Source organism: Kryptolebias marmoratus, linkage group LG18 (genome assembly GCF_001649575.2).
Source record: "Kryptolebias marmoratus isolate JLee-2015 linkage group LG18, ASM164957v2, whole genome shotgun sequence".
Classification (NCBI taxonomy): domain Eukaryota; kingdom Metazoa; phylum Chordata; class Actinopteri; order Cyprinodontiformes; family Rivulidae; genus Kryptolebias; species Kryptolebias marmoratus.
In genome coordinates this window covers 18,545,918-18,547,552 of record NC_051447.1, presented here as the reverse complement: position 1 = coordinate 18,547,552, position 1,635 = coordinate 18,545,918, and the positions used below count along the sequence as shown (strand labels likewise).

Genomic DNA, 1,635 nt, shown 5'->3' with positions numbered 1-1,635 from the left:
TCAGAGTAGAGCCGCTGCTCCTCCACGTCGAGAGGAGCCAGTTGAGGTGGCTCGAGCATCTGGTGAGGATGCCTCCTGGTGACGTCCCACCAGGAGGAGGCCCAGAGGAAGACCCAGGACACGCTGGAGGGACTATGTTTCCCGGCTGGCCTGGGAACGCCTTGGGATTCCCCCGGAGGAGCTGGCCCAAGTGGCGGGCGGACGGACGGATGGATGGATTTTTATTTTTTAGTGTTTCTCACCCAAACAAACTGTTGATGTTTGCTTTTAGCTTTAAACATATCGCCCACCTCCCTTTTTCTGTCTATATTTGTCGTGTTAGCAAAATATCTCACAAACCAGTGAACAGATTTTAATTAAACTCAAGTAGTACATCAACAACTGATTACCATTTGTAGACTACCCCAATGAAGGTGGCCACCTGAGCGAAATAAATGACTAACTCAGTCATTTTTTTTAAAGAAAAGGGTAAGTTTGGTGTGGTAGTAGCTGTGAATCATCCCCAACACATACGCCGAGCTCTAACAGATCACCTAAGATCCTTGTTTAAAACTTTGTCATGAAAGCCGGTGGGTAACATGCACTACTTCAAGGAATGCTACTTTTTTATCCAACTTATTGAAATGCATTACTTTATCTTGCAATAACAAATGGTAAAGCATAAAACATTTACAAAATCTGACCAACTCTGTCCCCTTTCATAAGATGATTTCAGAACAAAACTCTGGCATGAAAGATGGCGGGCGATATGCATTCCTTCGAAGAACGTTTGACCCGAAATTTAGTATTAAGTATTAAAAAAAAATCTAATCTTTTTGACATTTGACACTTAAGACAAATTGGTAACTACATGATAATTTCACCAGTTTTCTCTTTTTAAAATCTCACAGCTTCACAGAATAATTTATGTATTTTTACGTGAAGTGAAGATGATGAATAAGCTCTTTGAAGGAAATTAGTGGTTTACTTTCCTGTCCAAGTGGTATAAATAATGCAGTTAAGACCAAAGGGGGATGTTCTTTCGGGACTTGATTTAGACTCAGCAGTGTGGATGTTGATGATGTTGATTCTCCTCTTTTTGTTCCTCCAGCAGTGCACCATGTCCGGACAGGCACCTGCGAGGTGGTGGCGCTGCACCGCTGCTGCAACAAGAACAAAATCGAGGAGCGGTCGCAAACCGTGAAGTGCTCCTGCTTCCCGGGGCAAGTGGCCGGCACCACCAGAGCCGCCCCGTCGTGTGTAGATGGTACGCTCCGGTAACTTAATAATTTATTCCCGACGCTCCGTGTTTAAACGATCCTGTTGCACAAATCCTGAGGGATAGATGTGCTGAGATCATCACGAGGCGTCAGCTCGCTGCTCGCACGCTTTCTACTGTAAGAGGAGCTTTCTGCTGAATCAGATTCCACGTTTTCTAATTAATTCATTAATTAATTCACATTTACTTCAGTGCAAGGCATTTAAATCAGCATTCCTTGGGGAAAATAATATACAGGTGCTGGTCATAAAATTAGAATATCATGAAAAAGTAGATTGATTTCAGTAATTCCATTTAAAAAGTGAAACTTGTATATTATATTCATACATTACATACAAACTCATATTTCAAATGTTTATTTCGTTTAATTTTGATGA

General features: G+C 41.8%; 1 protein-coding gene across 2 annotated transcripts in view; it reads left to right on the top strand.

The window, feature by feature from the left end:
- The window catches only part of LOC108248567 (chemokine-like protein TAFA-2), an 81,990-nt gene that overhangs the window by 62,288 nt on the left and 18,067 nt on the right, over window positions 1–1,635 (top strand). For both annotated transcript variants that reach the window (XM_017437419.3, XM_037981196.1), the window contains one exon: window positions 1,091–1,246. In XM_017437419.3, the coding sequence (XP_017292908.1) occupies window positions 1,091–1,246 (156 nt within the window). The remainder of the gene's footprint in view (window positions 1–1,090; window positions 1,247–1,635) is intronic.